A 10059-nucleotide genomic window follows, 5' to 3' on the forward strand; every position below is an offset into this window, starting at 1 on the left:
TGATGCACAGCATTCCTGGGGGAGGGAGATTGGGTTATTTTTGGACAGAGATTGCAAGAGAATTAAAATGAAGGGAAAAAAAAAAAAAAAAAAGAAGCCCTTGATGCTGCCGTTCCTCCTCGGTGACGTAAAGCCAGAGCCAATCTCTGGCCTCAGGCGTTGTGCTGCGGATGGAGCTTTGTCTGGGCCCAGCAGCCTCGGACACAACGGCCTCGCCCTGCCTGGGGCCGGGCGGGGGGCACAGCAAGGCTGTGCCACGGCAGTCACACGGCTGAGGGACCCCCGAGGTCAGGGATGGAGCAGCAGGGACACCTTGATTCCTTGCAAGCCGCATTGGAGACTGGTGAGGCAACAGCATCCCTGCCCAGCTCAGGTCAGGCACAGCTCAGAAGGCTGGGAAAAGCCCTGGGATGCACTTGGCACAGCTCTGCCAGCGACACCCTGGCAGGAGCCCAGTCTGTGGGCAGCCTCCTGGCTCCAGTGGTTCCTTCTCCCTTTTCCTGAGATGTCCTCCTGGGGCAGACACTGCCAGTGTCCTCCCCTCAGCTGCTGCCAAAACTGTGCTTGTGTTCTGCCAGGGCTGGGATTTCCTGGAATGTTTAGGTTGGAGCTGGGACAGTGCTCCTGGAGGGGCCCTCCCTGTGTTGAGGAATCACAGAATCATGGAATCATTGGTTTGTGTTGGAAAGGACCTTTAAAGTGCATCTTGTCCCAAGCCCTTGCCCTGGGCAGGAACACTTCCACTATCCCAGGTTGCTCCAAGCCCCATCCAACCTGGCCTTGGACACTTCCAGGCATGGAGAAGCCACAGCTCTCAGATCAGCCTGTGCCAGGGCCTCACCACTCTCCCAGGGAAGAATTTATTTTCAATATGCCATCTAAACCTAATCTCAGTTTCAAGACAGTCCTTGTCCTGTCACTCTGCACCCTCATCCAAAGTCCTTCTCCAGCTCTCTTGGAGCCCTGCACGAAAGCCAGGCTGATCTGCAGGGAAGAGTTGAGTGGTAGCACTGGGGACCAGGGGCTGGTCCAGAGGCAGCAGAGAGCTCAGAAGGCAGGGGAGAAAGGAGGGGAGAGCCCAGAGCCGCGGAGCCTGCGAGTGCCGACAGAAGGATGCGCTGTCTGCCAGGAGCAGGAGCTGTGCCTGAGGCTGGGGGGTCTGGGAAGGAGCAGGGTGGAAAAAACTCCCGTTCCTTTCACCCTGCAACACACAACAGGCCCCTGCAGCAGCACATCGGGCTGGGGAATGTGCTGGGGAAGAGGCAGGAGCAGGCAAGAGGCAAAAAATGTGCCAGGATGGAAAACAAGGTGCATTTTAGGACTGCCAGGGATGAAACTGCTCAGAGGAAGCACAAACACACCTGAGGGGCTGTGCAGGACAGCTCTGCTTCCACTTCCAGAGCCCAGCCTGAGCAGTGCCAGGGGAGGATGCGTGGGCACCGGATGGCAAAATCTGCAAAACAAAGCAGGGCTTTCCTTGTGCCAGGAGCAGTGACACGTGTCCCAAACGGCTCCACGTGGCACTGCCACAGGGCAGGGCAGGGCAGGGCAGCACTACCAGGGCTCTGCCTGGACCCAGGATCTGCCTAGACCCGGGATCTGCCTGCAGGCAGCTCAGCTCAGCCGCTCACCCGGGACCCGGGCAACGGAGGAGGGAGGCACTGGATCCCCTGGGGCTCCTGGAACTGACAGCATTGGCTTAGGGGAACAGGAAATGGGTTGTGGAGGAAAAAGGCAAGAAGGAAGACTCACAACAGTTTCTCCACTAGCACTTAAGAGTTGTAAAGGGACGCTCCCATCTGGGAACAGTCTCTCCCCATCCCTGGTGCCGCAGCACACCCTCACATCCTCACTGAGGCACTCCCAGGCTGCTGAATCTTGGGCATTGCCTCGCTGGGAGCTCCTGTCCTCTGCATGCCAGATGCATTTATTCTTGGAGACAAGCAACTCCTGCAGCCCGAGGGCTGCAGCACAATGGGCCGGAACCTCGGAGCCAGTATTCCCTGAATCCCTGTGTTCCTGCATACCTGGAGCCAGAATCCTGCACATCCCAACTGCTGCATTCCTAATAGCCTGTGTCCCTGGAGCCAGTCCCCGTTCCCTTGGTGGCTGCATCCCTGCGTGCTCCCACCCCTGGGACCAGCATACCCAGACTGCTGCAGCCCCCAGTGCCTGAATCCTTGAAGCTACTGTCCCCGCACGTCCTACTGCACCCTCGGTGCCCCCGCACCTCCGTCTCCTCCGCCACCCAAGCCTCCGCATCCCGGGGGGCCGCGTCCCCGCATCCCTGGGTGCCCGCGGCCGGGATGGGCGCTCTCTCGGGGACCATCGCCGCCTCCTCCCGCCGCTCCATCCCCGGGACCCCTCCCGACGTGCCGCAACCTCGCGGCTCCCCCGCCCCTCCGGGCCCCTCCCGGCAGCGCGGGGCGGGAGCGCGGGGCGGGGGCGGGCGCGGCGCGGGGCGGGCGCGGGGGCGGGCGGGCTGTGCGGGGCCGGGGCCGCAGCTGCCGCCCGGCGCGGTCCCGGCGGGGGCGGCGCGGCCCCTCCTGCCCGGGCTGCTGGGAGTTGTGGTCCGCGGCGGCGGCGGAGCGGCGCGGAGGGAGCGCGGCCCCGCACGGCCCCGCACGGCCCCGCACGGCCCGGCGCGGGCGGCAGGTCGGTACCGCAGCGCTCCGCAGCGCATCGCGGGGGGGCTGTGGGGGTGCGGGGCGGCAGCGGGGCCCGAGGCGGGGGCGCAGCCCGAATTTCTCCCCCCCGGGCCGGGGCAGGGGCTCGGCGTGGGGCGGGCGGCACGGTGACAGCGCGGCGGCAGGTGCCACCGGAGCGCCGGGCGATGGGACACCGGCACGGCCGTGTCTTTGCCACGCCGGGTGATGCGGCCACACCGGTGACACCCGCTGACGCCGCCACGCTGGGTGACACCGTCACACTGGGTGAGAGCAGCGCGCGGGTGACACTTACTCTGGTGGCACCGGCGGGGTGGCATGCTCAGGAGAGGGTGAAGAGAGCACCCACTGCTCCGGTTCCGGAGTGGCAGCGGGCATCCCGCCTCGCCCCAAGGCTCCTGCTCCTCGTGCTGCTCCCAAAGGCGACACCAGCCGTGCCGAGCCGAGGACATCCCCGCCACGCGTCCCCGTCACTGCCGGCCCACGGCCCGGGGACCCTGGCCGGGCTGAGCGGAACCCGCTGCCTCCAGGAGATGCCGGGGCCACCACGGAGCCACCGAGATGCAACTTTGTGCTGCATCGAAGCCTCTGCCTTCCTTATGTAACACGGCTGCTGCTGGCACGGTGCTCGCCTCCACGTCCTGCACAACTTCGGTGCAACGTGGAATTGATCTGCACTCCCTGGAATGGCTCTGCCATTATCATTAGCTGAGGAGCCTTTTTCTAGGATCTCAGGCCAGGGGTGCTGGGTGTGACCCGTCTCGGTGCAGGGCTGTGGCAGGGAGGTGACAGCACCCACTGGGTGCCCCACGCAGCCCCAGCCATGTGTGTTGGGAGCAGTGCTGATGTTTGGGGCCCTGCCCCAGTGCTGGCACAGCCCCTCTGGAGGTGAGTTTGGTCAGATATACAGTGGGGTGTCCGTGCTGGTACAGGAGGCAGCTCCTGGGCTGGTCCCATGGAGATTGTGCCCAGAGGACCCCAGGGCTCTGCAGCCCGAGGCTCCTGAGCTCTCTGGGGTCAGGCAGGCAGCATGTGGGCACGGGAGCTTGGATTTCTTGCTGCTCTGATGGTTTCCCCCTGATCTGAGGAGTTTCCAGCATCCCTGGGGCAGCAGTGGGGCCGTGTTTGTGCTGTGCCACCCTTACAGGATGTGACTCTTACCTGGGGACCCCGAGGCTGTCGGACCCCCTAGTTCTGTTCCCCCTGTGCCTTTATGTTGCCATCGGCTCTGACTGAGCATGGCTGCTGTGCCTGAGTAGTTCCCCCTTGTAGGGCAGGAGCCACTCTGAATACACATCACCCAGGGCTCTGCTCCTTCCCTAACATGCCCCAGCCCTGCAGGTAGCACGGGGGTTGTGCCAGCCTCAGGGATCACCCCTCGGACTGACTCTGTGGTTGCAGCCCGGGAGCGGAGGCCTGGGCAGGAGAAGCGGGAGTGTCTGGAGGAATGCCAGCCGTGGAGATGGAGGAAAGTTATCTTGAGATTCCCGGGAGGCTCTGACATGCCACGTGGACTGCAGATCCCGGAATGGGGCATGCAGGCAGTGTGCTACAAGGAAGTAGGGTGGAGGGAGGTTGGGTGTGTGGATGTTCCTCCCTGGGGTGTAGCACTGCCTGAATCCCAGGTCTCCAGCCCTGCAGCACGTCCCTGCTGTAGGGTCAGATCCCATCTGCAGCCCATCTCCATCACCACTGATAAGGGAATGCACATTGAGAGGCTGCAGGACCTTGGCAGGAAGGGCTGGGGAACGTTTGGATGACTTCCCTGGCTCATAAACCCATCTTGCTACTTAGAGACAGTGCTCTTACCGATGAGCTGGTGAAATCAAACAAACCATCCTGACCTGCTCCTGTGGCCATGTGCTGGCCCTGTGGCCATGTGCTGGCTGAGCTGTGGGCTCTCCCACAGCTCAGTCTCTGGAGGGACCGTCACTTCAGAGCCATCAGATGGAGGGGATAAGCTGATGTGCTGCCAGATAGGGCAGTGAAGTGTCTACTCTCAGTGTATATTCACTTAGCAGCCAGATTTCAGACATGATAAGGCAGCAACTTAGAAGAGAAACTGGAGGACGTGCAGGAGGGGAGATGGTCACTGGGGCAGTGGGAGATGGGGTCTGGGTCTCCGCCTTTTATTTGGGTATTTGTGGAAGATGCTGTAGAGAGCACTGAGGGATTTACTCACCAGGGGCTGATGTTGGGTTCCTTATCCACCATTCCCTCCCTGAGGAGCCAGTGCCCCACCCAACTCTGGCTGTATCCTGTGCACTGACCCCAGCAGGGACCCCAGGGGGCAGCCTTCTCCCTAACACCTCTGGGTTTCTCTCCCCAGAACCTCCCTCCAGCACAGCCTTTCAGGATGATGCACCCAGGAACACCAGTGGGGACCCTCCAGCCACGTTGCTGCTGACCCAGGGGTGCTGCTGGGCACCGCTGCCAATGCAGAGCTCCCGGGAGCACGGGGCAGAGCCGCTTGCCCATGGCAGCCCCTTCCCGCCGCGCCCCGGCCCAGCTGCATGGTGTGGGTGCCCCTGAGCCCCACGAGCAGTGACCGCCGGGCCCCGCTGCGCGCTCCCAGCACCACCACCATGTCTTTGGAGTGGCTGATGGACTGGAGCTGGTCCCTGGACGGCCTCCGGGATTTTATTGCCACCGGCATCCAGTCTTTCCGCGACTGCGACGCCACGGCCCTGGTGGCCGTCGCCTGCCTGCTGGTCCTCTTTGTGTGGTACTGCTACCACGTGGGGCGGGAGCAGCCCCGCGCCTACACCACGGTGAACGCGCTGATGCAGAGCGCCGAGGCCAACGGCGTGCAGAACGGCTTCGTGTACTGCCAGTCGCCCGAGTGTGTGCGCTGCTCGCACCACGACGGCCTCAACCAGAAACTCTACCACAACCTGCAGGAGTACGCCAAGCGCTACTCCTGGTCCGGCATGGGCAGGATCCACAAGGGCATCCGTGAGCAGGGCCGCTACCTCAACAGCCGGCCCTCCATCCAGAAGCCAGAAGTCTTCTTCCTGCCCGACTTGCCCACCATGCCCTACTTCTCCCGGGACGCTCAAAAGCACGATGTGGAGTTGCTGGAGCGCAACTTCCAGACCATCCTGTGTGAGTTTGAGACCCTGTACAAGGCGTTCTCAAACTGCAGCCTCCCACAAGGATGGAAAATGAACAGCACGCCCAGCGGGGAGTGGTTCACCTTCTACCTGGTGAACCAGGGCATGTGCGTGCCCAGGAACTGCCGGAGATGCCCACGGACGTACCGCTTGCTCGGGAGCCTCCGTACCTGCATTGGCAACAATGTCTTTGGGAACGCCTGCATCTCTGTGCTGAGCCCAGGCACCGTCATCGCCGAGCACTACGGGCCCACCAACATCCGCATCCGCTGCCACCTCGGTGAGTGTCCGGTGCCATGGTTCACGTGTTGGGAGGGTACAGAGGGGCTGCGGCCGTGCCTGGGTGCAGGAGCCCTGAAAAAGCCTCTGGCACCCCATGCTCCTGGGGCTCAGACCTGCTCTGCTTTTGCCTGAGGGAGGTTTTGAGGGTGACAGCCTCCTGAGGAGAGGTCGATACTCAGTCCCTGGATTTCTGACATCTCCAAGATCTCCAGATCAGCAGCAGGAGGGTTTCACATCCTCTTCCTGTTGACCCAGAGCCGTGGAGGCTTGCTGGTGTGCAATACAGGGCTGATTTTACATAGGGGTCTCTGAACATCCCCCTCTCTGCAGGTAGGTCCCTCTCCCATCCTGGGATGTGGGGCAGCCTGGGGCGCTGCTCCAGGACTGTGCTGTGCCACTGGCAGCTCCCCTCTCTTGGATTCTCGGGTGCTGTGCATGGGTGAATGAGAGTAGAGATGCTGCTTAGGGGTTTGCAAAGCTGCAGGTCAGGGCAGGGCGGGTCCTGGGGTGTCCCCTGCGGTGGGTCAGGCACTGGGTTGGTGGCACAGTGCTCCCTGCTCGGCAGGCAGGGACGGGGAGAGCCCACACGGCACAGATGGCCGGGCTGGCACAGCACCGACCGTGCCGGGGGAGGCACCGCACGGGCCCGGCTGGCAAACACCAACCGCGCCTGTTCAGCCAACAGCTCGGGTAAACACACCCAGGCAGTGCTGGCCATTTGTTTGGAATGGCAATTGATTTCAGAGCTGAGCCCAGGAGCTGCTGGGCAGCTGGGAGCTGCCCTTGCTGGTGCCAGGAGGAAGCCTGTCACTGACCCCTTTCTCTGGGGCACTGGGGAATGTGCTCCCCTCGTGAGGGGCTGAAGGGGAGGAACCAGTGATGTCCCAGTGGACCCAGGTGAGCACACCTGCATCACACACACCCTGGGTAGAGGAAGGACACGGGTCATTCGCTTGTCTCTCCTCTAGGACTCTGCACTGGGCTGGGGGCACTGGCACCTCCACCTTGGTGCTGAGAATGCAGCTCTTGTTGTGCCCAGGGCATGGATGTGTTTAAGACACAACCTGGCCTTTCAGGCAGCTGGATCTGCAAAGCCAGCACAGCCATCAGTGGGGCGAGTCACTCCCAGGATTTACTCCAGGCACAGGCAGCATCCCTGGGCCAGGGCAGCATCCCGAGGGTGTGGGTGGGTTGGAAGGGCTGCAGGCTGCTCCCTCCCTGCATCCCCCAGCAGCTCAGCTTCCCTGTTCCAGCATCTCCAGCTGAGGCTGTTGTGCAGGGAAATGGCTTTGGGTTTTGCAGCCTTTGAAACAGCAGCTCTGTAGTCCCAGCTTTGCCGGGTGGCTGGGAGTCCCTGCTGCGCTGGCTGGGTTTGGCATCGCTCTTGGATCCGTCCTGCTCGTTTGCTGCATCGTTACTGTTCAGGAGCCACGTGAGCCCTGACCCCTTTCTCTGCCACGGCCGCATCTTTGGGGCAGGATGGCTCTGCAGAAGCTCCAGTGTCCCCAGCACTGCGGGGGGTGACAGTCCTGGTGCAAGAGGTGATGGGATCAACCCCTGTCAAACTGCCTTGGTTTGTGCTGGTATTTTAAGAAAAGACCCATTTTATTTCTATGATTGTCCTTCATGTGGCCCTCACAGAGCTGCTTCCTTCCCTATGAGCGTTTTGGAGCCCCCTGGATTTCTGTCCTTGCAGCCCCATGGGTCATCCTGAGGCAGCACCTTGGGTGGGGACTGAGAGATGGGGCAGGTCCATGGGGAGCTTGTGGCAGAGCCACAGTTGAGCCCATTTTCCAGCCCCAGCACAATTCCTGCTCCCCCAGCCTTGCCTGCAGCAGGGTCATCGCTGGAGGGCTGGAGGAAGGAGCAGGCAGGATCTGCCTTTGGTCTTGAAGCTGGAAAATATCCCAGGAGCTTGGTTCCTTTGTGCACACCTCAGGGCCGTGGGCTCTGGAGACTGGGAAGCTGCTCCAGATATGAAAGCAGTTGCCTGCGGTGCTGAGCTTGCTGGGGACAGTGAAAGGGCAGGAGGGAGCAAACAGAGAGTGGGCAGGGGCTGCGCTGCTCCAGGTTTGAGGTTCAGGTCACTCTCTGCAGGGGAGCAGCCCCTCAGCAGCAGTATGGGGCTCACTGTTTGCTCCCTGCTGCCTCACCACAGGGAACTCAGCATGGCCTGACCCTCCCTGTCCTCTCTCTTTGTGCCTGAAGGTCTGAAGACTCCCAGCAACTGCGAACTGGTGGTGGGGGGCGAGCCCCAGTGCTGGGCTGAGGGCCGGTGCCTGCTTTTCGACGACTCCTTCCTGCACACAGCGTTCCACGAAGGTGAGTTCAGAGTGTGGGGCCTCGCGGTGTCCCCTGCGGTGTTGGGGACAGGGGATGAGTTGGGGGGGTACCCCCAGTCTCTCCTCCTGCCCCAGCAGGGCTGGAGTCCCTGTGTCCTGTGGGGCTCAGGCCCTGCTGCCCTGGCCTGCCCCAGGCGGGAGCAGCCCTGTCCCTGCCATGGCCGTGCTCCCTCTGCCTCAGGGTGCTGGGGCATCCTGGCACCCTTTTCCTGGAGCCCTCTCAGCCAACCCATGGCTTGCTCCCATCCTGACTTTGTTCATGGCGCTGTCACAGCCCAGCACAGGGCCTGCTCCTGCCATAGCAGCTCAGCTTCCTTCATGGCCGAGCTCTGCAGGGCTGTGAAACCACGGCCTTGGCCTCCTCCGGCCCTGTTCGGCTCAGTGCTGACGTGCCAGCAGCTCCTTTGTCTCCCACACCGGGGAACAGCCTCACACCCGCTGGATTGTCCCTCCCTCCACCGCTGACGGAGGCTGTTCCGCTCCAGCTCTCCCGGATTAGCCGGCATTAGTCGCCAGTGGCATAAAAGCATCAGGCAGAGCTGTTCTACACAGGGGAGCGTGTGGAGAGAGTGGGAGAACAAAAGCTGTTGCTTCCCCATCAGACCTGCTGTGGGATTGGGAAGCACAGCTCCGTGCAGGGCCGGGAAGGCTGGAGTGGCGCAGCAGCCATTCCTTGCACAGATCCAGGACGCAGCTGCAAGGAGGCCCTGCCTCAGGAATCCTCCAGAGCAGCCCTGGCAGGGAGGAGCCTGCCCTGAATCCCTGAGCTCCCAGTTGTTTACTAGGGTTGCACTGCCTCCACACCCTCACCCTGCACTTTCATCCCGCCAGGTGCCCCGGAGGAAGGTCCCCGCGTGGTGTTCATGGTGGACCTGTGGCACCCCAACGTGGCCGCGGCCGAGCGCCAAGCCCTCGACTTCATCTTCGCGCCGGGACGATGACGGCGCTGCCCGGCCTGGTGGGTTCAGGGCAGCTCGGCCGGGGCCTCTCCCGGCACACACGGCCTCGGTGCTCCCTTCCCGGGGGTCTTGTAAATGGAAACTGTGACGTGTATCCATCTCCTTCCTCCATCGTTGGCTTCAGGGATTCTTTTCCAAGCGCCGGCGCCTCGGCCCCGCCGGGGCTCGCTGCCCCCCTGCTCCTTCGTGTTCTGTTGCTACTGTGTTTTGCGGTGTTCAGAAGTAGAGTAACAAACCCAAGGGTGCTCGTTTGAATGTAATGTAAAATTTTTCTCGTGGTCATCAAAGGAACAAAACACACACACACACACACACCATAACAGCCAACCAGCCTGCCCTGCCCGGCTGCGGTCTGGGATGGACGGACAGATGGACACTGAGGGCTGCCATGGGCACTGTGCTCCCCCCAGGCTGGGTCTGATGGGGTGGGCAGGGCACAGCTCTGCCCACAAAGAGCCCTCCTGGGGCTTCTGCTTCCTCCTCCATGTGCCAGCTGGGGCTCCCCAGCCCTCCTGCCTCAGAAACCCCTTTTGTTACCCAGGCAGGGAGCAGAGTCCATCGCCAGCCCAGCAAGGCAGGAGCCCTGACCTCCACCCTGCTGAGGGAACAGCACACACAGTCTGACCAAGGGTGTTAGCAATTGCCCAAATCCCCTCCTTGCTCTATTTGCAGCCTTCAGTTTTCCCAGCCCCAGGAG

General features: G+C 62.3%; 1 protein-coding gene across 1 annotated transcript; it reads left to right on the forward strand.

Annotated features, from left to right (window-relative positions):
• Positions 1-2552: 2552 nt before the first annotated feature.
• ASPHD2 (aspartate beta-hydroxylase domain containing 2) lies at positions 2553-9633 on the forward strand. The gene is made up of 4 exons (XM_014874870.2): positions 2553-2655; positions 4996-6059; positions 8270-8383; positions 9235-9633. Exons 2-4 carry the CDS (start codon positions 5180-5182, stop codon positions 9342-9344), a joined length of 1104 nt encoding a protein of 367 aa, XP_014730356.1. The 5' UTR covers positions 2553-2655; positions 4996-5179; the 3' UTR covers positions 9345-9633.
• Positions 9634-10059: the final 426 nt, after the last annotated feature.

This window comes from Sturnus vulgaris, chromosome 19, assembly GCF_052056855.1.
Source record: "Sturnus vulgaris isolate bStuVul1 chromosome 19, bStuVul1.hap1, whole genome shotgun sequence".
NCBI classification, from domain to species: domain Eukaryota; kingdom Metazoa; phylum Chordata; class Aves; order Passeriformes; family Sturnidae; genus Sturnus; species Sturnus vulgaris.